At 24.7% G+C, this 27,612-nt stretch overlaps 3 protein-coding genes across 5 annotated transcripts; 2 read left to right on the top strand and 1 right to left on the bottom strand.

Annotated features, from left to right (window-relative positions):
- Window positions 1–1,355: 1,355 nt before the first annotated feature.
- LOC127280317 (uncharacterized) lies at window positions 1,356–26,307 on the bottom strand. 3 transcript variants are annotated; one of them, XM_051303229.1, is made up of 4 exons: window positions 26,178–26,273; window positions 2,965–3,306; window positions 2,723–2,879; window positions 1,356–2,186 (listed from the first exon to the last, which is right to left on the bottom strand). In XM_051303229.1, the coding sequence occupies exons 1-4, from the start codon at window positions 26,224–26,226 to the stop codon at window positions 2,069–2,071; spliced, it is 666 nt and encodes a 221-aa protein (XP_051159186.1). In that variant the 5' UTR covers window positions 26,227–26,273; the 3' UTR covers window positions 1,356–2,068. The 3 variants fall into 3 exon arrangements, with proteins under 3 accessions (XP_051159186.1, XP_051159187.1, XP_051159188.1); XM_051303230.1 differs by lacking the exon at window positions 26,178–26,273 and adding an exon at window positions 4,538–4,621; XM_051303231.1 differs by lacking the exons at window positions 1,356–2,186; window positions 2,723–2,879; window positions 2,965–3,306 and adding exons at window positions 23,401–23,587; window positions 24,077–24,233; window positions 24,319–24,660 and having other exon boundaries at window positions 26,178–26,307.
- On the top strand, window positions 6,767–9,402 carry LOC127280319 (uncharacterized). Its single transcript, XM_051303233.1, has 4 exons — window positions 6,767–6,896; window positions 8,144–8,485; window positions 8,571–8,727; window positions 9,216–9,402. The coding sequence occupies exons 1-4, from the start codon at window positions 6,848–6,850 to the stop codon at window positions 9,328–9,330; spliced, it is 663 nt and encodes a 220-aa protein (XP_051159190.1). The 5' UTR covers window positions 6,767–6,847; the 3' UTR covers window positions 9,331–9,402.
- Window positions 16,626–17,472, top strand: LOC127280321 (uncharacterized). The gene is made up of 2 exons (XM_051303234.1): window positions 16,626–16,839; window positions 17,051–17,472. The coding sequence occupies exons 1-2, from the start codon at window positions 16,807–16,809 to the stop codon at window positions 17,345–17,347; spliced, it is 330 nt and encodes a 109-aa protein (XP_051159191.1). The 5' UTR covers window positions 16,626–16,806; the 3' UTR covers window positions 17,348–17,472.
- Window positions 26,308–27,612: the final 1,305 nt, after the last annotated feature.

The following is a 27,612-nucleotide window of genomic DNA, read 5'->3' as shown; positions in this document are numbered from 1 at the left end:
AATTTTAAGTTCTAAGCAATATACAGACAAAAGTCTAATTTTATTAATATAGATTTAACAACAGATTTTAACTTAAAATAATTTTTTTTTTGAAAATTGTACAACTGAGTCTTTTGAATTTAGGTAAAATTAATTTTAAATATATTTTTAGTTTTGTTAAAAACTACTTTTTAGTTTGAGGTTATGTTGATGGGTCAAACCTCCTTAAATAATCTTTTTCTTTAAAAATACTATAATTTCTATAATTATTTTTAAATCACTATAGCATTAAAAAATTAAAAATTAATTTAATAGGTACATTATTAATTTATTTTTAGATACAGAAAACAATATTTTATAATAAAATTTTAAGTTGAAAAATTAGTAAATAAATGTTTTGTACATTTAAACGTTCAGAATTTCATAAACATTTTTCTTTCCTGTATTAGAATTTGCATAGTCTAATTTATGATAACAATAATAGTCATTTAAATAAAGTTTTCTTTTGTGAATTATTTATATTTTTCTAATACTTTTCATTAACAAATGGAAATTTTCAGCCCGTGTATTTTTTATAAATAAAGAAAAGAAAAATCGTAAATTACTTCGAAAATATTTAGCCAAATAAACAAAAAGACATTTTTTTTTAAAATAATTTTCTTTATATATTATTTTGCTTTAAAATCATAATCATAAAATTATAGATATATGAGGCAAAATTCCTGAAATGTCCGAACAAAAAATTAAAATTTCTCGAATTTAATCTACACTTTTCTAAAATGTTGTTATTGTTGGTGAAAGTCTAAAAATCAATAATTATTGAATTTAATAAAATAGTTTTTGAATTACAACGTTTTTAATTTTTGACTTTTGAAAAAAAATTTTTTTCAATGTACAATATTTATAAGTAGAATGCATAAAAGTTAACATATATATAATGATTTTTAAAGCTTTTTTGACGAGCTACACGCTGTTAATAAATTTTTTTTTTTTAAATAACATTTGACCTTGAAATTCAAGGTCAAAATGTTAATTTACGTTTATCTCAAAATCGGATTTTTTAAAATTATTTTTAACTATCTCAATGGAAAGCTTGACTAATTTCCTACAAAACATGTAATTTTCAGAGTGGGATCTTTTAAAGTTTTTGAGATATTAATTAATTAATTAATGTTTATAACAAATGAAATATTTTACAAACGAATAAAGTTACCATAATTCTGAAGTTATTAATTGAAAGTTAACGTAATTCCGCATCCAACGAGCCCTATATGAAGTATTTTGGATAAGTAGATTGTTAATAAACAATTAGTTAACATTGCAATTGTTTATTAACAATCTACTTATCCAAAATACTTCATATAGGGCTCGTTGGATGCGGAATTACCTTAACTTTCAATTGGTTAGTTTAGACTTACGATAACTTTATTTGTTTGTAAGATATTTCATTTTTTATTGTTAAATAACTAAAATTGAACAAAAATACTTCATATAGGGCTTTTGGATGAGGAATTACGTTAACTTTCAATTACTAACTTCAGCATTACGGTAACTTTATTCGTTTGTAAAATATTTCATTTGTTATAAACATTAATTAATTAATTAATTAATATCTCAAAAACTTTAAAAGATCCCACTCTGAAAATTACATGTTTTGTAGGAAATTAGTCAAGCTTTCCATTGAGATAGTTAAAAATAATTTTAAAAAATCCGATTTTGAGATAAACGTAAATTAACATTTTGACCTTGAATTTCAAGGTCAAATGTTATTTAAAAAAAAAAAAAAATTTTATTAACAGCGTGTAGCTCGTCAAAAAAGCTTTAAAAATCATTATATATATGTTATAAATATTTTTCTCAAATATTAATATTTTTCAAAATAATAGACAATATTTTAACTGAAACAAATTTGCAACCTTAAAAATTTTTCAGTTACAATTTTGAAAAATCAAAAGTTGTGTTAAATAATTTTACCAAATAACACTTTTCAAAAATTTAATTAAACTTCGATTACTTAAAAAGTGTTTCAGTAGAATACAAGTTATTTTGTATTTTTTTTCAACAGTTGAAAATTAAAAACATAACGTTTTTAATAAACTTCATCTAATACTGCAGCCATCACTCTGAGTTCCAAATTCAAATGCGCACGGCTCTGTTCATGAGTACAGTTTTTAGTTGATGAACAGTAAAACAGTCCATTAATTATCCTTCAAAAAAAGAGAGAAAATATTTTATAAAAATTAAAACATTTTTTACAAAAACTTATTTTTTGCATTAAAACGAATCGATTAACCTATATTAAGTTCATATTCTACTGAAATGTATAGAATTTGCGAATTAGAATTTTTTTGAATTTTTGAAAAAAAATCGTTTTTTGTATTTTTTAAAATAACTTTTTCCTTTATAGAAATTTTAATTAATTCTAGTCAAAATTGTATTTTTGGCATAAAAACAAATCGATTGATGTATTTAAAGTTTACATTTTACCAATATTTATAAACTTGATTGCTATTTTTATTTTTAACAAAAAACTGAAATTTTGAATCTTTTTAACACTAATAATATAAGTGTTGTTTATCATGATGAGAAAGCTAAATGGTTATGAAATGAACAACTTGTTTTTTTATTATTATAGTATAGGATAATAGTATCAGTAGAAAATAATTTATTATAAACCACCATCAAAACATGAAAATTTTTCTGGTTTATGAGAAAAAAAGTGAATTTTTTTTTAAAAACTTACTCTCGTTCTTTCGGAGAATATTTCAATCCTATATATGTAGATACTCTTATATTTTTTAAAGTATCCTGTGTAACATTTGCTGATTTAAATAAATTTTCTTCACACCTTTCTTCGAAATCCTTATCCATACAATTGCTAAGACTATTTTCGTAGAAATCTACAAAAAAATGAGAGAATTTCATATATTAATAATTACATAATGATAAATAAATTATTTATAAATATTAATAAATAAAACTTACTAAGTCGAGTTACAGTACATAATTTGTTTAAAATTTGACGAATTAAAACTTTAATATCGTCGTCTGTTAGGGAAATATCATCCTTAAGACAATTTTGTATAACTTTTAATGCACTTTCAATTATATTCGTGAGATTTAAATCTCCCATACAATTGTCGTCAGTCTTATTTAAAACATCCTCAATTGATAATTCATGTTTTCCCAAATAAAAATTATATACGTCCTTATAAATTTCGTTTATTTCATTAAAATCTACGGCATTATTTTTACATTTTTCAATTATATCATTTGTTGTTAAATTATAATAACTATCTAAATGAGCCTCTGTATTTGATATACAACCTGTAAAAATTTTATTTCCTTTAATTACAAGAAATTAAATAAAAGTTTTTTTTTAATTTTATAGTAATAAATAAAAATATAATAAATTATAAAAATTTTATAGAAAATTTCATAATAAGTACATTAATTATAATAATTATTTGTAAATCTTTTATTTTTTTTTTAATACAAGCCACGGATTCTACGACTTTTTCTGACTTTTTATTTAAAAATACGACTTTTTTCGACTTAATTTAATAAAATGCGACTTTTTTTACATTTTTTTTTTAATTTTTAAACAAAATACGTTTTTTTTAGTATACAATGCAGATCTTCTTCAAATCTTTTTTATTTCAATTATTTAACAAATTTTTAACTATAATTATTTACTAAATTAATTATTTTTAATAATTTTAATGAAATTCACAAATTCAATTATCTCAAACTATTTTTCAATTACAATTCTTATAAAATTTAATAATTGTTTATAATTTTTAAAAAAATTAGCAAATAAAATTACTAAAAATGTTTAATTCAAAATCACTGTAAATTTAATTATTTGCAAAAAGTTGAATTATTTTTAATGATTTTTAAAATATTCTTCGAAAATTCAGCTATCTGAAACCATTTTTCACTTAAAAAGTTTTCAAATTATTGTATTTTCGTTTGCAATTTCTAAAAAATTGTTTAGTGAAAGAATAAAAAAATTTTAATTAAAAATCACTTAAAGTTCAAATAATTTCAAAAATCAAAATTGTAAATCTTTGAAAATTCAATTACTTTTAAAAAATTATATCTAAAGTTATTTGATAAATTATTTTAAGTTCTGTAAAATTTAAGTATTGTCTTAAAATTAACAAAATCTTTTGAAATTCAATTATATCTAAAAAATTCAAACTATAACTCTTTCAAAATTATTATTATTTAAAAAAAAATTATTTGAAAATAAAAAAGAAATATTCGAAATAAATTTTCTTGATAATATTTTTTTAGAATTATTCTCATTACAAAATTAATAAAATGAATTTAATATCTAATAACATTAGTTATTTAAAGTAAAATATATATTAACCAGTTAAATTTTGTTAAAATAAAAAAAATCGACTTTTTTTGTGCTTTAATGTCGATCCGAGGCCAGAAAATAGATTTTAGTAGGCGAGAAAAATTATACTTTCCATTGAAAATGTTTTTTTTTACTTATAATAATAATAATAATAATAATATAGAAAAAAATAATAATAAATTAACTTACTCAGAAGCCCAGCAGCAAAAGTTGCGATTATAAAAATCATGTTCAACATAATTGTAGATACTTTGCAGTTCAACTATAACAAAATTAATATTTAGATTTCTTTTTATAATCGAACTATCCCTATTTTTTATTCTTTCTGAGCCAATATATGACGTGTAGATGCAATTATTTATTTTAATTAAATAAACATTACGCATTTATAATATATTGTGAAATATCATATTTCAACAAATGACGTACAAGATATTTATAAATATAATTGTTAAAATTTTGTTTTTCATGACAATGATTAAATTTACATTTATATTTTTATTTCTGTGGAATTTGAAAACTTAATCAGCCTTGAAAAAAAAATTTATGAAAAATTTAATAGTTATGCAAATAGGGAAATCGAGACTCATGTGAGTTAAACCTTGAGTTTAACACACGAACAAAGCGAGTGCGTCAAACTCATACGAGTCTCCATTTCTCCTATTTGCGCCCATGCGCACTTTTCTTAATGTTACATTTTTTTTTTAATTCAAATATTTATTGTCAATATCTGCGTATAAACTGTAAAAATTTAGTTTTTAGTTTTATGTAAATTTAACGTTTTCAAAGTTAGTTCCTTATGCGTCATTTTTTATTCTTCAGAAAATTGCTTTCATAGAGCACTTGAACAAATCTTTCCATAACTTGAAAGAAGAAAATATTTTAAATTATACAAATTTTTTTAATTTCTATAAAAATAAGATTTCCTCGTTGTTTAAAAGTTGCAAAATTTTTTATATGTACATACAGAATTTTTTTTAGTTGCGTTTATTTGTGAAACAAATAAAATTTATTAGAATCAAAAAAATAATTTTAATTGATTTTAATAAACAGCTGATTTGCGCTAAATAAACATTTATTGAATTTAAAAAAAATAATTACATTTTTATATAATTCAATTGTTACTCGGGGGTTTTTGGTGTCGCTGATTACGAATCTAAAATCAGTTTTTAAAAATTCAAAATAGCGGATCCAAAATGTCGGACGACTTCTGGAAAATCTAATTCAATTCGTTTAAAACTTGTTAATCGGGGGTTTTTGGGGTCTTTGATTATGAATCTGAAGTCAGTTTCTGGAAATTCAAAATGGCGGTTACAATATGGCGACTGAAAATTTTAAAAATCCTCGAAATTTGCTTAAAACTTGTTACTCGGGGGTTTTCGGGTCGCTGATTACAAATCCAATGTTAGTTTTTCAAAATTCAAAATGTGGATCCAATATGTGCTCATTGTAGTACAAAAGCTGACCAAAAGCGAACGTCCTGGATTTGTAAAACTTGCAATGTTCCACTCTGCCTATTACCAGCAAGAAATCGTCCGCTATATTGGATCCGCCATTTTGAATTTTTAAAACCTGATTTTAGATTCGTAATCAGCGACACCAAAAACCCCCGAGTAACAATTGAATTATATAAAAATGTAATTTTTTTTTTAAATTCAATAAATGTTTATTTAGCGCAAATCAGCTGTTTATTTAAATCAATTAAAATTATATTTTTGATTCTAATAAATTTTATTTGTTTCACAAATAAACCCAAATAAAAAAAATTCTCTATGTACATATAAAAAATTTTGCAACTTTTAAACAACGAGGAAATCTTATTTTTATATAAATTAAAAAAATTTGTATAATTTAAAATATTTTCTTCTTTCAAGTTATGGAAAGATTTGTTCAAGTGCTCTATGAAAGCAATTTTCTGAAGAATAAAAAATGACGCATAAGGAACTAACTTTGAAAACGTTAAATTTACATATAACTAAAAACTAAATTTTTACAGTTTATACGCAGATATTGAAAATAAATATCTGAATTAAAAAAAAAATGTAACATTAAGAAACGTGCGCATGGGCGCAAATAGGAGAAATCGAGACTCGTATGACTTTGACGCACTCGCTTTGTTCGTGTGTTAAACTCAAGGTTTAACTCACATGAGTCTCGATTTCCCTATTTGCATAACTATTAAATTTTTCATAAATTTTTTTTTCAAGGCTGATTAAGTTTTCAAATTCCACAGAAATAAAAATATAAATGTAAATTTAATCATTGTCATGAAAAACAAAATTTTAACAATTATATTTATAAATATCTTGTACGTCATTTGTTGAAATATGATATTTCACAATATATTATAAATGCGTAATGTTTATTTAGTTAAAATAAATAATTGCATCTACACGTCATATATTGGCTCAGAAAGAATAAAAAATAGGGATAGTTCGATTATAAAAAGAAATCTAAATATTAATTTTGTTATAGTTGAACTGCAAAGTATCTACAATTATGTTGAACATGATTTTTATAATCGCAACTTTTGCTGCTGGGCTTCTGAGTAAGTTAATTTATTATTATTTTTTTCTATATTATTATTATTATTATTATTATAAGTAAAAAAAAAACATTTTCAATGGAAAGTATAATTTTTCTCGCCTACTAAAATCTATTTTCTGGCCTCGGATCGACATTAAAGCACAAAAAAAGTCGATGTTTTTTATTTTAACAAAATTTAACTGGTTAATATATATTTTACTTTAAATAACTAATGTTATTAGATATTAAATTCATTTTATTAATTTTGTAATGAGAATAATTCTAAAAAAATATTATCAAGAAAATTTATTTCGAATATTTCTTTTTTATTTTCAAATAATTTTTTTTTAAATAATAATAATTTTGGAAGAGTTATAGTTTGAATTTTTTAGATATAATTGAATTTCAAAAGATTTTGTTAATTTTAAGACAATACTTAAATTTTACAGAACTTAAAATAATTTATCAAATAATTTTAGATATAATTTTTTAAAAGTAATTGAATTTTCAAAGATTTACAATTTTGATTTTTGAAATTATTTGAACTTTAAGTGATTTTTAATTAAATTTTTTTATTCTTTCACTAAACAATTTTTTAGAAATTGCAAACGAAAATACAATAATTTGAAAACTTTTTAAGTGAAAAATGGTTTCAGATAGCTGAATTTTCGAAGAATATTTTAAAAATCATTAAAAATAATTCAACTTTTTGCAAATAATTAAATTTACAGTGATTTTGAATTAAACATTTTTAGTAATTTTATTTTCCATTTTTTTTTAAAATTATAAACAATTATTAAATTTTATAAGAATTGTAATTGAAAAAATAGTTTGAGATAATTGAATTTGTGAAGAATTTCATTAAAATTATTAAAAATAATTAATTTAGTAAATAATTATAGTTAAAAATTTGTTAAATAATTGAAATAAAAAAGATTTGAAGAAGATCTGCATTGTATACTAAAAAAAACGTATTTTGTTTAAAATTTAAAAAAAAAATGTAAAAAAAGTCGCATTTTATTAAAATAAGTCGAAAAAAAGTCGTATTTTTAAATAAAAAGTCAGAAAAAGTCGTAGAATCCGTGGCTTGTATTCAAAAAAAAAAAATAAATAAAATATTTACAAATAATAATTATAATTAATGTACATATTATGAAATTTTCTATAAAATTTTTATAATTTATTATATTTTTATTTATTACCATAAAATTCAAAAAAAAAAAACTTTTATTTAATTTCTTGTAAATTATGGAAATTAAATTTTTACAGGTTGTATATCAAATACAGAGGCTCAATTAGATAGTTATTATAATTTAACAACAAATGATATAAAAGAAAAATGTAAAAATAATGCCGTAGATTTTAATGAAATAAACGAAATTTATAAGGACGTATATAATTTTTATTTGGGAAAACATGAATTATCAATTGAGGATGCTTTAAATAAGACTGACGACAATTGTATGGGAGATTTAAATCTCACGAATATAATTCAAAGTGGATTAAAAGTTATTCAAAATTGTCTTAAGGATGATATTTCCCTAACAGATGACGATATTAAAGTTTTAATTCGTCAAATTTTAAACAAATTTTGTACTGTAACTCGACTTAGTAAGTTTTATTTATTAATATTTATAAATAATTTATTTATCATTATGTAATTATTAATATATGAAATTCTCTCATTTTTTTGTAGATTTCTACGAAAATAGTCTTAGCAATTGTATGGATAAGGATTTCGAAGAAAGGTGTGAAGAAAATTTATTTAAATCAGCAAATGTTACACAGGATACTTTAAAAAATATAAGAGTATCTACATATATAGGATTGAAATATTCTCCGAAAGAACGAGAGTAAGTTTTTAAAAAAAAATTCACTTTTTTTCTCATAAACCAGAAAAATTTTCATTTTTTGATGGGGGTTTATAATAAATTATTTTCTACTGATACTATTATACTATACTATAATAATAAAAAAACAAGTTGTTCATTTCATAACCATTTAGCTTTCTCATCATGATAAACAACACTTATATTATTAGTGTTAAAATGATTCAAAATTTCAATTTTTTGTTAAAAATAAAAATAGCAATCAAGTTTATAAATATTGGTAAAATGTAAACTTTAAATACATCAATCGATTTGTTTTTATGCCAAAAATACAATTTTGACTAGAATTAATTAAAATTTCAAAAATTCAAAAAAATTCTAATTCGCAAATTCTATACATTTCAGTAGAATATGAACTTAATATAGGTTAATCGATTCGTTTTAATGCAAAAAATAAGTTTTTGTAAAAAATGTTTTAATTTTTATAAAATATTTTCTCTCTTTTTTTGAAGGATATTTTATGGGTTGTTAGATTGTTCATCAATTAGAAAGTGTAATCATGAACAGAGACGTGTGCATTTGGAATTGGAACTCAAAATGATAGCTGCAGTATTAGCCAAAAATTAAATTTTTGAAATGTACAACAAAATTTACATTAACAAATGTATATAATAAATAAATTTTATTTGAAAAAATGAACTTCAGACATAATTTGAAAAATTTTTAAACAAAATGATAAACTTTATTAAAAACGTTATGTTTTTAATTTTCAACTGTTGAAAAAAATACAAAATAACTTGTATTCTACTGAAACACTTTTTAAGTAATCAAAGTTTAATTAAATTTTTGAAAAGTGTTATTTGGTAAAATTATTTAACACAACTTTTGATTTTTCAAAATTGTAACTGAAAAATTTTTAAGGTTGCAAATTTGTTTCAGTTAAAATATTATCAATTATTTTGAAAAGTATTAATATTTGAGAAAAATATTATTGCGGACATTTTTTTTAATCGCTCTTTCATATCCAGAACAACTTTCAATTTGGTGAATATAAAAAAAAACTTATTTTAAAAAAATATTACTTCAAAAATTTGGTTGTACTATAAAAGATGAATTTTGAATCTTAGAATATATATGAAGAAATAAGAGTAATTAAGCGTCAGTGTTAGTTACAGTGTGATGCTGGCTATTAATATTATATTTAATGCATTAATATTTTGCTTGTGTATATTTTCTCCCTCTTCATGACACTGCGACCGGTCTTTCTCGATTATATATATATATATATGACGACGATGAGGACGATCGAGTTGTTAGATCATAACGTCCTGGCCTGGGAAATATTTACATTCCAAGAAGCATCGATGATGCAACTTGTGATTAAGATCATTATAGGTGATACGCAGATCGTCATCAACCGATCTGATATGCCTGCGATTTACTCGTAATCATCGTTTCTTCAGCGTCAGTATTTCATTTTTATTTTTTTTTTTCACGAAAAAAGAAGAACAATTTTTACTCCTGAGAGACAAAATAACATATTAATTAAAACGTTCTTTTTCTTTAATGTATCGAAACAACAATTTTATGTTGGTAGAAATTTAATTATCGTGCAAAATTTGATTAACGATTTTTTTTCAATTTAAATTATTTTCTTCATTTATTAAACGAAAATTTTGAAAATATAATTCTAGTTACACTGTAGTTTCATTGGTGTTATCAGTTTATTTATCCGCCAGGTGGCGTTAATATCGAAAACAGATGTCAGAGTAATTCTAAGTTTAGCTTTATTTGTATATCAACAATATTTTCAGATTATATTTGATATTTTGATATGCAATACTTATTTCAAGATTTTAACAAGTAATTTAATTAATTAATACTTTCTTTTCGAATTTTCAGTATATTTATAAGAAATAAAGAATTTGAAAAAATAAGTGTTCATTCACTGATATATACACCTTGTTCATTCAATGGTGTTTTCGTCAATAATTTATTATTTATCAAATATTAATTTCTGATTATTTTATTTAAAAAAAGAAAAATATTATGAATAAATTACAGCCCAAGAATCACGTAATATATCCTCAATATCAAGGTAATATTACACGTGAGATTCGTAATATAACGCTGTAATATTACGTTAATCTTACAGTGATCTTAAAATGTCCGCCTCAAGGTAATATTACCGGGAATATTACTGTAATATTAACGGTAATATTACAGTAATATTAACGGTAATATTACAGTAATATTAACGGTAATATTACAGTAATATTACAGACTGATTTGAGTTATTCATAAAGCATAAAAAACGTAAATATATTATAAGTCAATTTGGCTTGTTGGTAAAACTCTGGACTCGTGTGCTTTGAGTTCGGGGTTCGATTCCCTGGATGGGTAGATTTTTTTCGTAAAGAAATGTTCCCATAATATTACTGTAATATTCTTTTGTAATATTACCTTAATATTACGGTATAATATTACTGTAATATTACCTTAATATTACCTTAATATTAGCGCGTAATATTACAGTAACATTACCGGTAATATTACCTTGAGGTGGACATTTTAAGATCACTGTAAGATTACTGTACTATTACAACGTTATATTACGAATTTTACATGTAATATTACCTTGATATTGAGGTTATATTACGTGCTTCTTGGGAGTATTATGGAATATAGTACTATATTTTTTTTGGCTGTAATTAAACTACCATTTAAAAATAACAAATAGTCAATGTTGAGAAAATTACTGTGTTCATTCACTGGTATACATTTACCCTAATAGAATTTTTAGGTTAGTCATTTTGTTGTTGACTTCATTTACAACTGTGTTAGTGCCAATCATATAACGCAAAAGTAACTAAGCAAAAAAAGGCGCTTAATTTAAAAATTTGTTAAAATAAAGTGAATATGTAATGATAAAAAAATAGAAATATAAAAAAAAATTAAATATTTTCACAAATTTCATTACACAAGAATCAAAGACATTTTATTCTCTAAGTATAATTAACTTTAATATTTAATATAATTTACAAGATTCTGCAGTACTACCAATCTGAAAATATCACAATGTAGAACATAACCTATATTTTTACAGTTTTTCTATTCCGGTTCATTTTGAGTAACGTGAAGTTGTCTGCAAACCCATTTTTTATGCAGATCTCATAATAAGGTACAGCAAAAATGAGTTCAGTTTATTATTGTCATGTTATAAATTAATTACATAAAGTTAAATTAAACATTTTTTTGATTGTAAAATCAAAAAAAATTGACCCATTATGAAAAAATTGTAAAAAGTAATTCTTATTTTAGCACGTACGGCGAGTTCAAACTTTTCATATATATATATATATATATATATATATATATATATATATATAATGAAGGACAATGAAAAAGAATGAAATGGAAAGGGAAGGAGGAACAGGTCGGAAGTGCGCTCTGATTCTCGAGTCCCGTACATTGCAAAAAAAAAATATAAAATACGCGGGGCTTATCGTTCGTTGCGAAAAAAATAATAGTGACCTGTTGACAGACGAGTAATTCTAGTAATCGACAATATATATATGTTGTCTCGTGACCATTTATGACTACTCCCATACATTAGAACGGATCATCTCGTGTTAAATGCACGAGCTGCAATATCTCATAATAATAATTACTTAACTTCCCCGTGTACTCATTTTTAAACAAATGCATTTTTTCTTTCCTTTATTCGTGAGACGATCATTTTTTCTTTTATTTAGTATAATTTTTAATCATACTCCCTCACTCTACGCGCATTGAGAAATTCTTTGTCAAATTAAAAAGCATATCACATTATAATTTAATAAATAGTCAAATATGTCATTTCTTTGCTTCATTCGGAAATTATGATTTAGAAAAATAATTGCGATTTTCCAAGAATATATAATACACTGAAAAAAAAGATTTTGTGTTAGCAATAAAATAGTTTGATTAGGCAATTTTGGTTCTTGTAACCAAATTTTGGTTGGCTGAAACAAAGTCGTAGAGATATTTCAATCAAACATTTGATTAGGCCTACAAAATTATTTGGTTATAGTATATAAACGGTTTTAAAATTTTTTTCCACCGCCATATTGGACCCGCCATTTGGAATTTTGATAAACCGACCTCAGATGAAATTTCTTCTGTGTGTGAAAAGGTTAATAAATATTTTTTAGTATATTTTTAATTTTAGTCAAAAAAAAAAAAATATTTTGTAATTAATTTTTTTTTAAATATCTTTAAATTAAATCTTAAAATTTATTTTCATTTTATTCTAAATATATACAGGGTGTTCCAAAAGTATGGAAACTTGTAAATATCTCGAAAAGTATGAATTTTCGTAAAAAATGTTCAAGACAAAAGTTGTTCCACACAAAAAGATGTACATCTTTGAAACCAAAAAATTGGGCCCGGAGCCCAATGTTGGGTCCTACAATGAAAAAAGTGATTTTCTTAAATGAGACAACTAATTTTCAGTATCAAATTCGTAATCCCCATGAAATTCTGCGTTCAGACATGTGGTATAAGTGCCCAAAATATTGAGCCCAATTCAAGATGTTGGGTCCAAAATTTATCTACATATAAATAAATTTTAAAAAATCGCATTTTGGAGGGATTTTGAGATCACAGGATTAGAAATTGGAAGCTAATTTTCCAATTGGGCATAGAGACCAATGTAAGATTCTGCGGCCCAATATGAGGCCCACAGTAAAAAAAATTAGTTGTCTTAAATAAAACCCACTAATTTTCAGTATCCAATTCGTAACACAGAAAATTAAAAGGCATTAAAATAAGCTGCAACGCTTATTATTTTAATCCAATTTTGCTTATTTTAATACCAAAATGGATTAAAATAAGCAAAATTGGATTAAAATAATAAGCGTTGCAGCTTATTTTAATGCCTTTTAATTTTCTGTGAATCCCCATGAATTTCTGGGTTTAGACTTGTAGTAAAAATGACAAAAAATATTGGACCCAATGTCTGGGACTAGGCCCAACATTTTTCGTTAAATAAATAAATTTAAAAAATCGCATCTTTAGGGGTTTTTGGGGTCACAGGATTACTGCCCTACAACGGAAAAAGATACATAAGTGACATTTTGGTCAAAAATGAGTTTTTGGTATCAATGGATTCGTAATAAAAAGCTGCATCTGACTATCGTAATTAAAATTGAAAATTTTAATTATTTATAATAAAAAATTAAGATTGAAAATATTGCAATTTGCGAAAAATGAGAAAATACAACGGAAAAAGACACATGAGGTACTTTGCGTTGCCTAAATTCTGTAGGAGGCATGAAATACGTCACAAAATACAATGGAAGAATATACACGAGGTAGCCTATATGTATCTTTTTCCGTTGCAAAAGCGGCCGAGCTCGGCTTCGTTTACAGAACGATATTCGCAAGCGCGCTTGTGTATTTCTTAGCTTGTAAAATAATCGAGCGGAGCAAAGATGTCCAGTGGAGACCATACACAAGTGCCATACTCTAATCCCATACTCTCTTGTCCCTTATGTATATTCTTCGCTGGACATCTTTGATCCGCTCGATGACTTTACAACGAAAAACACCACAAGCGACTTTGTGTTCTTTTTACGTTGCATTTGCACTAAAAAAACTACGCAAGTGCATTTTTTAAAAGGGATTGTTTAAATAATTAATTTTTTTTGCAAAAATAGAAAGAGCACATCCGATTTACCCCATTAGGGATATTTTTATTCATAAAAAATGAATTCTAAATAAAGTTTTTGATGCAAATGGTTTTTCTCAAATATCTCCGTTCGACCTATTTGTGGCTTATGTATCTTTTTCCGTTGTAGGGCAGATTAGAAATTCGAAGCTAATTTTCAAATTGAACACAAAGCCCAATGTAAGATTCCGCGGCCCAATGTGAGGCCCACATGAAAAAAAATTAGTTGTTTAAATAAAACCCACTTATTTTCAGTATCCATTTCAGAATCGTTATGAAATTCTGGATTTAGACTTGTAGTACAAAAGCCAAAAATATTGGGCCCAATGTCTGGGATTGGGCTCAACATTTTTCAACAAATAAATAAGTTTATAAAATATCGCATTTTTGGAGTTTTTGGGGTCACAGGATTAGAAATTCAAATACTTTTCAAATTGGGCACAGAGCCCAATGTAAGATTCCGCAGCCCAATGTGAGACCTACAGTAAAAAAATTAGTTTCATTCCATTTTGAAATCGTTATGAAATGTACATCTTTTTGTGTGGAACAACTTTTGTCTTGAACATTTTTTACGAAAATTCGTACTTTTCGAGATATTTGCAAGTTTTCATACTTTTGAAACACCCTGTATAATTAAAAATCTATACAATGCATATATATATATATACTATATATACTACCCCCTATTTTTTATTGGTTTTGTAGATGTTTGAGTTAATGTTTAGACAATTTCTGGAATTTATAACTATTATTAATATTTTATTATTTATTTCTTTAAATGTCATTTACGATTTTTATTAACAATAATTTTTATTATTTTCAATTTTTAAAACAAAATTTATCTAATTTTTTAAATTTTCCAGCTAAAATTTGACCTACATTTAAGGTTATGTTCGTTTTTTGGTCATTTTCTTTCAAAGTTTGACCTAAATTTTAAGGTTATGTTTGTTCCTTTGTCTTTTTGCGCCAAATTTTGAGGTTATGTTTGTTTCTTAACCGTTTCCCGACAAAATAACTTAACCTTAAAATTTAGTTCAATTTCGGCGAAAAATCCACCTCTCCTTCAACGTAAGGAAGGAGGGGGGCCTTGCGACTATATTCACAGTCTTGAAACGCACATAACCTTTAAATTCAGGCCATTTTTGGCAGGAAATCTACCTCCACTTGCGGCTACACGAAGTAATAATAAGGAGCTGGAACTCGTGGGCAAAATGCGTGCCGATTCCCTTGGTAAAGTACTTGGAAGCTAGAATAAGCGATAGTGGCGATCCTTGCAGGTAATTGTGGAATCACAGATGATCACGTGATCAATAGTGAAATGTGTTTATCGCCATTTTGTTTGTTTTTGGTGTTTGCCGGTGAGACGACTGCTTTTCCCCGAAAGGACAAAATGTCGAATGGACAAAACGTCGAATAGCAAAACGTCGAATGGTCATAAAATATCGAAAAGCCAAACTGTCGAATGGACAAAATGTCGAAAAGTCAAGACGTCGCATAGTCAAAACGTCGAATAGTCAAAACGTCGAAAGGTCAAAATGTCGAAAAGCCAAGACGTCGAACAGACAAAATGTCGAATAGCCAAAACTTCGAACAGACAAAATATAGAATTGCCAAAATGTCGAATTATCAAAATGTCGAATAGTCAAGAAGTCGAATGATTGAAACGTCGAATAGCCAAGACGTCGAACGGACAAAATGTCGAAAAGCCAAAACGTCGAACGGACAAAATGTCAAATAGCCAAAACATCGAACGGACAAAATATCGAATCGCTAAGACGTCGAACGGACAAAATGTCGAATAGCCAAAATGTTGAAAAGCCAAGACGTCGAAAAGTCAAAACTGCGAATGGACTAAATGTCGAAAAGTCAAGACGTCAAATGGTCAAAATGTCGAATGGACAAAATATCGAGACGTTATTTTGCTCTGAGTTTCCCTTCTATCTAATGCACTAGTTTGTGTTGCGTTTAACACTCGATAGATATCGCTAGTTGTATTGTTTTTAATGTTTTTTTTTACATTTTTTTATAATAATAATAATAAAAAATAATAATAATAATAGTAGTAAAGTAATTATTATAGTATAATAATAATAATAATACAAACTTTTAATTTTAAACAGTTTTTAAAAGAATAATTCTTGTGAAGCATTTCCTTTCAGTAAGTATATTCGTTAATTAATAAATAAAAGAATTTTAACGAATAGTACTTAGCAACTAGAATAAACGACAGTGGCGTTCCTTGCGGGTACTTGAAGAAGTTTAATGTTTCCAAGTTTGTTTGTCGTCTGCTTCACTGACAGCACGAAGGCTGACAAAATATAATTTAAACCGAAACATATAAAAGTGTGTTTTAAATATTTATTTTTAAGAAAGTTGTAAAAGTTTTATATATAATGAGTGTAGAAGAAGGGAAGAAATTCGTAGACGTAAGTATTTAATGTGATTACGTTTTGAATTAAAGTAAACAAAGTTGTAATTAATGTTTTCTGCAATGTTTGTTGATAGTTTTTCATTCAAGTTGTTATTGCATTAGTGAAAATTTATTCTTTTAGTTTTCAGTGTTATAAATTTTAATAAAATGAAAAAAGTGAAAATAAGTAAATGATGCCTGCAAATAATTTTTTTTTTCGTTTGTAGGTTAAGGTGCAGTGCTGTTTGGAAGAAAACCAAACTTTCGAGTTATTACAAGATAATTTGATGTCAGTACATCTTCCGTCAAAAAGCTGGGGTTATACAAGAGGAAATAAATTTTTTCTTGGTTTTGAGAAGGCTGAGAAAGAAGCATTGATTCGAAAAAGAATTGTGGTATTTCCCACTTTAAAAGTTAAAATTTTTTTGGATGACAAAGAAATGGTATTTTCACAGTTTATAAAATTAACGAGTATAGACGAATTAAATAGACTTTTGAAATGTATAGAAAACATTGAATTATAAATTAATAATTGAAACGAATTGTATATAATAATTACAATGTAGTGGTAAGAACATTAATGTACTAAGAATTTTCGACATTTATATTATTGTATATATGTTGAAAGAATGTGATTTTTACAAAAGAAATAAATTGTATATTATTTTTTAAGAATGTAGTTTATTTTAAATATTTTTTCATGACATTTAGGAAATTGCACTCTTTTAACAACAAGTAATTTAAATTTTAACAATTCTGACGGGAAGTATATCTAAACATGTTTACAGCACGCGTGAATCTTCAACTTGTAATTCGTTAAAATTCTTTTATTTATTAATTAACGAATATACTTACTGAAAGGAAATGCTTCACAAGAATTATTCTTCTAAAACACATTCACATTTCAAGAAACTATAGCATTAAAAAACAAAAATAATAAAATTTAGAAACTCAGCAAGACCGGCAAACACCAAAAACAAACAAAATGGCGATAAACACATTTCACTATTGATCACGTGATCATCCGTGATTCCACAATTACCCGCAAGGATCGCCACTATCGCTTATTCTAGCTTCTAAGTACTTTACCAAGGAAATCGGCACGCATTTTGCCCACGAGTTCCAGCTCCTTATTATTACTTCGTGGCGGCTATATTGAAAGTCTTGAAATGAACATAACCTCATAATTTATGTCATTTTTGGTGTGAAATACGGAGAGAGATGAGAGAGGGGAAACGACTTGCTGCTCTATTCAGAGTCTTGAAACAAACATAAACTTTCGACCCTATTCAGTTTTGAAACGATCAGAACCTCAAAATTTATGTCATTTTTGTCGGGAGACGGGGGACTTGCGGCTATATTGAAAGTCTTGAAATGAACATAACATCAAAATTTATGTCATTTTTGGTGGGAAATACGGAGAGAGGGTACACTGTAAACTTGATGGTATCATTTTGGACTGCAACATTTTGATTCGATATAAGGTATCAAATTGATCCAAATATTTGGATCATTTTCAAGAAATGATCCAGAATATGGGATCATTTTTTGATACCTGAATTGGTATCAAAGTATAACTGTCATGACTGGCATGCTCTTATTGACAAATTTATTAATTAATTTATTCACTGCACTGAATATTAAGATATTAAAAATACTTTTATTATGAATTTTAAGAAAGAGAGAAGCGAAAACTTATTAATTGCGAGCAATTAAATATGAAAAAATTTATTTCGAAATAAAATGAAATACACTAACCTTTATTTATGTTTATCACATAAGATTTAAGTTAAGTTCACAATCACAACAGTTGAAAATTTTTAATTATTTTTGTGGTTCAAATAATTATCGATAATTTATTTTTTATAATATCTTTTTAATCTTTTTAATATCTTAATATTCAGTGCAGTGAATTAATTAATTAATAAATTTGTCAATAAGAGCATGCCAGCCATGACAGTTATACTTTGATACCAATTCAGGTATCAAAAAATGATCCCATATTCTGGATCATTTCTTGAAAATGATCCAAATATTTGGATCAATTTGATACCTTATATTGATTCAAAACGTTGCATGAGTTGATCTTAATTCTTGTATCAATTTGATACACACAAGAAAACTGTGTAAGGGAGGGGGGAGGACTTGCGGCCCTATTCAGAGTCTTGAAACGAACATAACCTTAAAATTTATAGGTCATTTTTTGCCAGGGATGGGGAGGAGAGGGGGGGTGACTTGCAGCTATATTCATATGGGTCATTCCATATCAAGTGTAACCAACTATTGTACTATCCATGTCAAAAACATGGGTTGAGTACACTTGACATAGAATGACCTATCCTTGTCAAAATTTCTGAAACAGCGGCGGCGGCGAAATCTTTTTAAAATATAGAAAGATATTTAAATTCGATTGAAGATGAAATGAAAGCAGGAAGCACGTCGCTGATTTTAGTTATGTTGAAGGAAATATGAAATGGAAGGTGAATTCTGAGATGGATCAGAAATTGACATGCATCCAGCATTCGTTAAATGCCGGTGGATAAAAGAAATAATACACTCTTGAGACAATAGCTGTCGCCCACGAACCCTTGCACATCCGGTGCGTTTTCACAGAATCTTTTTAATACCGTGTAACACATATTAATCGAAAATTCTACTTTCTACGAATATACTATATAAAAATTATACATTCGAAATAAATTTTGAAACTATAAATCTATTTCGTCTAAATATTCTTTAATAAAAAAAAGGTTCCATTAAAATTTTCCATATAGAAGTAAAGAACAAAAAAGACAATTTTATTTTTAATATCGAAATTCGAATTAAAAATTTCAGGTATTGTATTTGAAAAAAATTTCTTTCTTTTTTTGCTTTATTTTTGAAGTATTTATATATATATACTTATATATATATATATATTCCACGGGAGATTTTCATTGAAAATTTTTTTTTTCCCGAAACATTTTTTTCGAAATCTATATGAAAAAAAGGATATACGTATTTTTTTAAATTTTTCAAATATCTGCTCAAAAATAACGTACCTATAAGAGAAGTAACAAAAAAGTTGAAATTAAACTCAAAAAGTGCGTTTTCTCAAAAGAGACACTTTCGATTTTTAATTTTTTGTTTGCATTACAATCTCTCATGACTGAAGAATTTCTTCCCCTATCAGCGAAAGTGGTACTTTTTGTTTTTAAGTTACTATTTACAATTTTCTTAGTACGGCTCTCCGAATTTAAGCAGTTATTTTACAAATATAACCTTTTTCCATTATTATTCATTTGTTTTTTTTAATTTTCATAAAAACATACTAAAAATCGTTGCGTCAAGCTTAAAAATTATAGGGGTAAACGGTACAGTGATTGCCAGTATAAGCAAAAAGGGGATATATTTATACAAATTACAAATGTTTAATTATCGAAATGAGAAATGAAACCATTTGTAAAGGAATTAAAATATTCCATTAATCTGAAAATAATAATGAATTGTTTATTTAATATTACTATAAATTTAAAAAAAATAAAAAAATCTTCACATGACAGAAAAAATAGTGATTGTCATTATTTTTACAGTGATTGACCATCAATTTGACAATGATTGCCCACTAGACATAAAATAGTAATGTAAATTATAAATTTTGCATAATTTATTAAAGAATGAATATAATTTGAAATTAATAAAGAAGAAGTAATTTTTAAAATAATTTTCTTTTATTGACAATAATAAGATTCATTAAATATGACTTTTAAGTGTAAATAATACTATTAACCTAAAAAATTGGGAAAATTGTCGAATCTGACTCAATTGTAAAAATAAAAATTATTTTTGGCTATTTTGATTTGATATAATGATTACACGATTTTGAAGTTTTTCATTGCTTAAAGAAGCATATACGAAACACCTTGTTTTACCTTCGGCATTTTTTCGATAGCCTAAAATCATACTTCATATTGAAAAATTGTTAATAAAATATTACAAATCATTCTAATACATGCTGCGGCTCTAATTACATCTTTATTTTAAAAAATTAATTCACCAAATATGAAAAAACGTCCAAAAATTAAAAATATTTATCTCAAAAAAGTCTTGAAAATAAATGGTTAATCACTGAAAAATGACATAATAACCAAAAAGTAAGCATTGTCCGGGGAGGGCAATGACTGTTATTTGTTATTAATTGCAAGATAGTAGTTGTTCTCTATAATTTTCGGTAAATCGAGTCAAATTACGTTAAAACAAATTTTTTTACTTATTATTAAACTTATTTTCATGCATATAATTAAAAAATAATAATGATATGTATAATTTTTTCGTTAAGAAGTCAAAGAAAGTATCACCACTAACCTTGCAAATTTACAACTAAATTGACAAAATTTCAATTTCTTCAGTCACCAGAGATTGTAATGCAAACAAAAAATTAAAAATCGACAGTATCTCTATTGAGAAAACTCACTTTTTAAGGTTAATTTCAACTTTTTTGTTGCAAATGAACAAATTTCATATATAGCATAATTTTTAATTTATTAGTACAATAGATTAAAAAACGTCCCAAAAACGCACTTCCATCGTTGACGATAAATTTCAAAAAATCATAACTTCCTTCATTTTTATCAAATAAAAAAATAAAAAAATACGTAGGGTCAGTCGGGGTAAATCCGAACGGGGGGTAAATCCGAACGCTAATTATTTCAGCTTAATTAAAATTTTTAAAAATAAGTTCGATATGAGAATTTTTACCTCAGATCCTCTTGAAGAGATTCTAAGTATTATCCCATTTTTCGTTTGTTAATTAGCAACAGCATAAACAAAGATAACAAGTATTGCAAAAAAGATTGAAAATCAAAGATGACACTCTTTCAGTATTTTGTCTCGTATTTGAAGAAAAAGAAGCTAAAAATTCATTTTATTATTTATAATTGTTTGTTATGAATACTAGAACAGAAACTATATTTGATTTTTGCCTTCTGTAAAATTTTATTAATAATATCAGACCGTTCGTATTTACCCAAGAAAATTGGAAAACTGGGGTAAATCCGAACGGTATTTTTAATAATTTTTTTTTACATCAAAGCCACACAAAATTGTTTTTATTTGATTACACTATTATTTTAACATTATAAAAGTACATAGAAAAAAGTTTTTCTTTCTATACGTATCCTCGTTAGTAATTAATAAGCAGAAACTTAATCTCTGTTCTCTCGAAGGAGTGTTTCAATTTTTTTGCCAAATGGTTTGTTGAAAAAATTTTTTCAGGATCTTAATAAAATTTGGTATTCTACGGTTTTTGGGGTCGCTAATTACCAATTTGAAGTCAGTTTTTCAAAATTCAAAATGGCGGACGAGAATTAAAAAATTCATTGGATTCGCTCGAAAATTGTTACTCGGGGGGTTTCAGGGTTAGCAAATTTGATCATTTTTAAAAATAAGTTTTAGGAAAGTACGCCATTTTGAATTTAAAAAATTTGACTTTTATTTTTGTATTTACATTCAATCACTCCAAAATACTTTCTGTACCAAGTTTTGCAAAAATCCGTTATGATTTGATAAAGTTATTGAAGGTTTTAATTGTGTAATGCATTTTAATTTTTAACCTGTTTGATTTTTGTATTTATATATGATGCATTATTACATAATAGGTTTATTATCGTATTTTTTTTGAGTTTTTATATATGTTTAACAATTGCAATACTTTAAATTTATTTTCTCTAAGATTTTTCTGAAATACAGTGGCGTTCGTATTTACCCCCATATTTTAGGAAAGTTGCAAAGTATCGAGGTAAATACGAACGCTAAGTTTCCTGCGATTGTAATTTATCAAAAATTTTTTCTACCCCATAAAATTGTTCTATGGAAGTAAAGTAACAACTTCATGCACCAGAATACCGGAAGTATTTTTTTTTTAAAGAAAAAACTTATGTTATTGTTGAAACTTACTAAAAGCGTTCGGATTTACCCCAGTTGACCCTATATCTTTATTTTTCATATATATATATATATATATATATATATATATATATATATATATATATAATATCTCATATATTGAAATTATGATTTAAAACAAAGAGTCGTTTATATTAAAAGTTTTTCAACATTTTTTTTTTAAAATTATTTTTAATATATTTTTTACATTTAATTTTATATATATTCTAAGATTCAAAATTCATCTTTTATAGTACAACCAAATATTTGAAGTAATTTTTTTTTAAAATAAGTTTTTTTTTATATTCACCAAATTGAAAGTTGTTCTGGATATGAAAGAGCGATTAAAAAAAAAGTGGGCAATAATATTTTTCTCAAATATTAATACTTTTCAAAATAATAGACAATATTTTAACTGAAACAAATTTGCAACCTTAAAAATTTTTCAGTTACAATTTTGAAAAATCAAAAGTTGTGTTAAATAATTTTACCAAATAACACTTTTCAAAAATTTAATTAAACTTTGATTACTTAAAAAGTGTTTCAGTAGAATACAAGTTATTTTGTATTTTTTTCAACAGTTGAAAATTAAAAACATAACGTTTTTAATAAAGTTTATCATTTTGTTTAAAAATTTTTCAAATTATGTCTGAAGTTCATTTTTTCAAATAAAATTTATTTATTATATACATTTGTTAATGTAAATTTTGTTGTACATTTCAAAAATTTAATTTTTGGCTAATACTGCAGCTATCATTCTGAGTTCCAATTCCAAATGCGCAAGTCTCTGTTCATGATTACACTTTCTAATTGATGAACAATCTAACAACCCATAAAATATCCTTCAAAAAAAGAGAGAAAATATTTTATAAAAATTAAAACATTTTTTACAAAAACTTATTTTTTGCATTAAAACGAATCGATTAACCTATATTAAGTTCATATTCTACTGAAATGTATAGAATTTGCGAATTAGAATTTTTTTGAATTTTTGAAATTTTAATTAATTCTAGTCAAAATTGTATTTTTGGCATAAAAACAAATCGATTGATGTATTTAAAGTTTACATTTTACCAATATTTATAAACTTGATTGCTATTTTTATTTTTAACAAAAAATTGAAATTTTGAATCTTTTTAACACTAATAATATAAGTGTTGTTTATCATGATGAGAAAGCTAAATGGTTATGAAATGAACAACTTGTTTTTTTATTATTATAGTATAGTATAATAGTATCAGTAGAAAATAATTTATTATAAACCCCCATCAAAAAATGAAAATTTTTCTGGTTTATGAGAAAAAAAGTGAATTTTTTTTTTAAAAACTTACTCTCGTTCTTTCGGAGAATATTTCAATCCTATATATGTAGATACTCTTATATTTTTTAAAGTATCAGGTGTAACATTTGCTGATTTAAATAAATTTTCTTCACACCTTTCTTCGAAATCATTATCCATACAATTGCTAAGACTATTTTCGTAGAAATCTACAAAAAAATGAGAGAATTTCATATATTAATAATTACATAATGATAAATAAATTATTTATAAATATTAATAAATAAAACTTACTAAGTCGAGTTACAGTACATAATTTGTTTAAAATTTGACGAATTAAAACTTTAATATCGTCATCTGTTAGGGAAATATCATCCTTAAGACAATTTTGAATAACTTTTAATCCACTTTGAATTATATTCGTGAGATTTAAATCTCCCATACAATTGTCGTCAGTCTTATTTAAAGCATCCTCAATTGATAATTCATGTTTTCCCAAATTAAAATTATATACGTCCTTATAAATTTCGTTTACTTCATTAAAATCTACGGCATTATTTTTACATTTTTCTTTTATATCATTTATTGTTAAATTATAATAACTATCTAATTGAGCCTCTGTATTTGATATACAACCTGTAAAAATTTAATTTCCATAATTTACAAGAAATTAAATAAAAGTTCTTTTTTTTGAATTTTATAGTAATAAATAAAAATATAATAAATTATAAAAATTTTATAGAAAATTTCATAATATGTACATTAATTATAATTATTATTTGTAAATATTTTATTTTATTTTTTTTGAATACAAGCCACGGATTCTACGACTTTTTCTGACTTTTTATTTAAAAATACGACTTTTTTTCGACTTATTTTAATAAAATGCGACTTTTTTTACATTTTTTTTTAATTTTTAAACAAAATACGTTTTTTTTAGTATACAATGCAGATCTTCTTCAAATCTTTTTTAATTCAATTATTTAAAAAAATTTTAACTCAAATTATTTACTAAATTAATTATTTTTAATAATTTTAATGAAATTCTTCACAAATTCAATTATCTCAAACTATTTCTTAATTATAATTCTTATAAAATTTAATTATTGTTTGTAATTTTTAAAAAAATTAGCAAATAAAATTACTAAAAATGTTTAATTCAAAATCTTTGTAAATTTAATTATTTTCAAAAAGTTGAATTATTTTTAATGATTTTTATAATATTCTTCGAAAAATCAATTATCTGAAAGCATTTTTCAATTAAAAACTTTTGGAATTAAATATTTGTAATGTGATTTCTAATAAAATCTTTAGCAACAGAAATCACTAAAAATTTCTCTTATTATAATTATTGTCTGAAATTTAACACAATCTTTTAAAATTCAATTCTTTTTAAAAATTTAAATTGAAAAGCTTCTAAAATTTTCCATTTAAAATTTTTTGAAATTTAATAATTTCAATTATAACTCTCCTGAAATTCAATTATTTTTAATGATTTTTAAAATATTCTTCGAAAATTCAGCTATCTGAAACCATTTTTCACTTAAAAAGTTTTCAAATTATTGTATTTTCGTTTGCAATTTCTAAAATTTTTTTTAGTGAAATAATAAAAAAATTTTAATTAAAAATCACTTCAAGTTCAAATAATTTCAAAAATCAAAATTGTAAATCTTTGAAAATTCAATTACTTTTAAAAAATTATATCTAAAATTATTTGATAAATTATTTTTAGCTCTGTTAAATTTAATTATTGTCTGAAATTTAAAAAAATCTTTTGAAATTCAATTATATCTAAAAAATTCAAACTATAACTCTTCCAAAATTATTATTATTTAAAAAAAAATTATTTGAAAATAAAAAAGAAATATTCGAAATAAATTATCTTGATAATATTCTTATAGAATTATTCTCATTACAAAATTAATAAAATATTTAATAATTAAAATATTTATTAACCAGTTAAATTTTGTTAGAATAAAAAAAATCGACTTTTTTTGTGCTTTAATGTCGATCCGAGGCCAGAAAATAGATTTTAGTAGGCGAAAAAAATTATGCTTTCCATTGAAAATGTTTTTTTTACTTATAATAATAATAATAATAATAATAATAATAATAATAATAATATAGAAAAAAATAATAATAAATTAACTTACTCAGAAGCCCAGCAGCAAAAGTTGCGATTATAAAAATCATGTTCAACATAATTGTAGATACTTTGCAGTTCAACTATAACAAAATTAATATTTAGATTTCTTTTTATAATCGAACTATCCCTATTTTTTATTCTTTCTGAGCCAATATATGACGTGTAGATGCAATTATTTATTTTAACTAAATAAACATTACGCATTTATAATATATTGTGAAATATCATATTTCAACAAATGACGTAAAGATATTTATAAATATAATTGTTAAAATTTTCTTTTTCATGACAATGATTAAATTTACATTTATATTTTTATTTCTGTGGAATTTGAAAACTTAATCAGCCTTGAAAAAAAAATTTATGAAAAATTTAATAGTTATGCAAATAGGGAAATCGAGACTCATGTGAGTTTAACCTTGAGTTTAACACACGAACAAAGCGAGTGCGTCAAACTCATACGAGTCTCGATTTCTCCTATTTGCGCCCATGCGCACGTTTCTTAATGTTACATTTTTTTTTAATTCAGATATTTATTTTCAATATCTGCGTATAAACTGTAAAAATTTAGTTTTTAGTTTTATGTAAATTTAACGTTTTCAAAGTTAGTTCCTTATGCGTCATTTTTTATTCTTCAGAAAAACAAATGTTCAACTTGAACAAATCTTTCCATACCTTGAAAGAAGAAAATATTTTAAATTATACAAATTTTTTTAATTTATATAAAAATAAGATTTCCTCGTTGTTTAAAAGTTGCAAAATTTTTTATATGTACATAGAGAATTTTTTTTAGTTGCGTTTATTTGTGAAACAAATAAAATTTATTACAATCAAAAAAATAATTTTAATTGATTTAATTGATTTTAATAAACAGCTGATTTGCGCTAAATAAACATTTATTGAATTTAAAAAAAAAATTACATTTTTATATAATTCAATTGTTACTCGGGGGTTTTTGGTGTCGCTGATTACGAATCTAAAATCAGGTTTTAAAAATTCAAAATGGCGGATCCAAAATGGTGGACGATTTCTTGCTGGTAATAGGCAGAGTGGAACATTGCAAGTTTTACAAATCCAGGACGTTCGCTTTTGGTCAGCTTTTGTACTACAATGAGCACATATTAGATCCACATTTTGAATTTTGAAAAACTAACATTGGATTTGTAATCAGCGACCCGAAAACCCCCGAGTAACAAGTTTTAAGCAAATTTCGAGGATTTTTAAAATTTTCAGTCGCCATATTGTAACCGCCATTTTGAATTTTCAGAAACTGACTTCAGATTCATAATCAAAGACCCCAAAAACCCCCGAGTAACAAGTTTTAAACGAATTGCATTAGATTTTCCAGAAGTCGTCCGCCATTTTGGATCCGCTATTTTGAATTTTTAAAAACTGATTTTGATTCGTAATCAGCGACACCAAAAACCCCCGAGTAACAATTG

Source organism: Leptopilina boulardi, unplaced genomic scaffold (genome assembly GCF_019393585.1).
Source record: "Leptopilina boulardi isolate dan_hultmark-lab unplaced genomic scaffold, ZJU_Lbou_2.1 LbouV2_237, whole genome shotgun sequence".
NCBI classification, from domain to species: domain Eukaryota; kingdom Metazoa; phylum Arthropoda; class Insecta; order Hymenoptera; family Figitidae; genus Leptopilina; species Leptopilina boulardi.
Note: the sequence above shows the minus strand (reverse complement) of the source record. Positions and strands in the feature narration are given on the sequence as shown.